The following is a 1000-nucleotide window of genomic DNA, read 5'->3' on the forward strand; positions in this document are numbered from 1 at the left end:
GTAAAACAATGAATCTTCGTCAGTTCACCACCTTCGAAAACAAGCAATTATGTAAACAATACAAGTCAGGAGCTTTCAACACAAATGATTAAAAGAAAAAAAGAGCATAACTTTCGATCAAATTTATAATATAACATAATTTTGTAGAAATGCAAGGCGCACCCTTTTTTTTTACTAAAAATGACAGTCAAATTATTTGTTCGAAACAAAATCGTATTTCCATACATTTATAATCAAATGCTTTGACTTTTGATCACATGTTGTATCAAAAGCTCCTGAATGAAATTTTCAATCAAAATACAAACAGAAAGGAAAGAATATACCCAGAAAAAGGGGAATCGGTAAGTTTTTAATCACGAACCATATGATCGCAGTCAACCATTTGCTGCTCGCTAAGGCTAATTAATTTTCCAGTTGCCAGAAAATTCGCCCCTTCCACAGCTGCTGCCGCACTAAACGACCAGCAAGAGCCACAAGACCCCTAAAAATTCATTCGTGATAATCAAACTCAGTTTCAAAACATATAGATCACCCCTGACAAAAGGCTTATTCAAAAACAAAAACCTGATCCTTCACGCCAGTGACGGCACCTTGATCCCTCCAGTCAAAATCAGTAGGGAGATCATTCGTCGGTAATATCGGAGCCTCATGTATACTCCCTAGTAAGCGACGGTTCTGCCTGACTCCAAGATACTTCCGACGGAACTCCGCCGGCGTGAGATCAGAGAACTTCGTTATTCCATGAACAGCAGAAGGGTCCAGTTTCTGGTGCCTCATCGCCCTCCGGAGATTAGCCTTAAAGATCTTGAATCGATGAACATGCTCGTCGGCGTCGGTGTAGTTCTTCCCGTAGGTTCGGAGGAAGCTGGAGAAGTGAGCATCCGCGTTAAGCGTTAGATCGTTGTCAACATCGTCGGAGGCGGTGACGCCGTCTACCACCTGCCGGATCAGGCCATCCTCCTTGCCAACGGCAGAGGCTGCGGCTAGGAGACAGAGGAGG

General features: G+C 43.1%; 1 protein-coding gene across 1 annotated transcript; it reads right to left on the minus strand.

Annotated features, from left to right (window-relative positions):
- Window positions 1–334: 334 nt before the first annotated feature.
- LOC110034983 (cysteine proteinase 1-like) lies at window positions 335–996 on the minus strand (the record flags this gene model as incomplete). Its single annotated transcript, XM_020739223.1, has 2 exons — window positions 335–481; window positions 565–996. Coding segments are annotated over 2 exons (564 nt in total), but the record flags the coding sequence as incomplete, so codon positions are not given.
- Between the last annotated feature and the right edge of the window lie 4 nt (window positions 997–1000).

The sequence above is a fragment of the Phalaenopsis equestris genome, unplaced genomic scaffold (assembly GCF_001263595.1).
Source record: "Phalaenopsis equestris unplaced genomic scaffold, ASM126359v1 Scaffold195095, whole genome shotgun sequence".
Classification (NCBI taxonomy): Eukaryota; Viridiplantae; Streptophyta; class Magnoliopsida; order Asparagales; family Orchidaceae; genus Phalaenopsis; species Phalaenopsis equestris.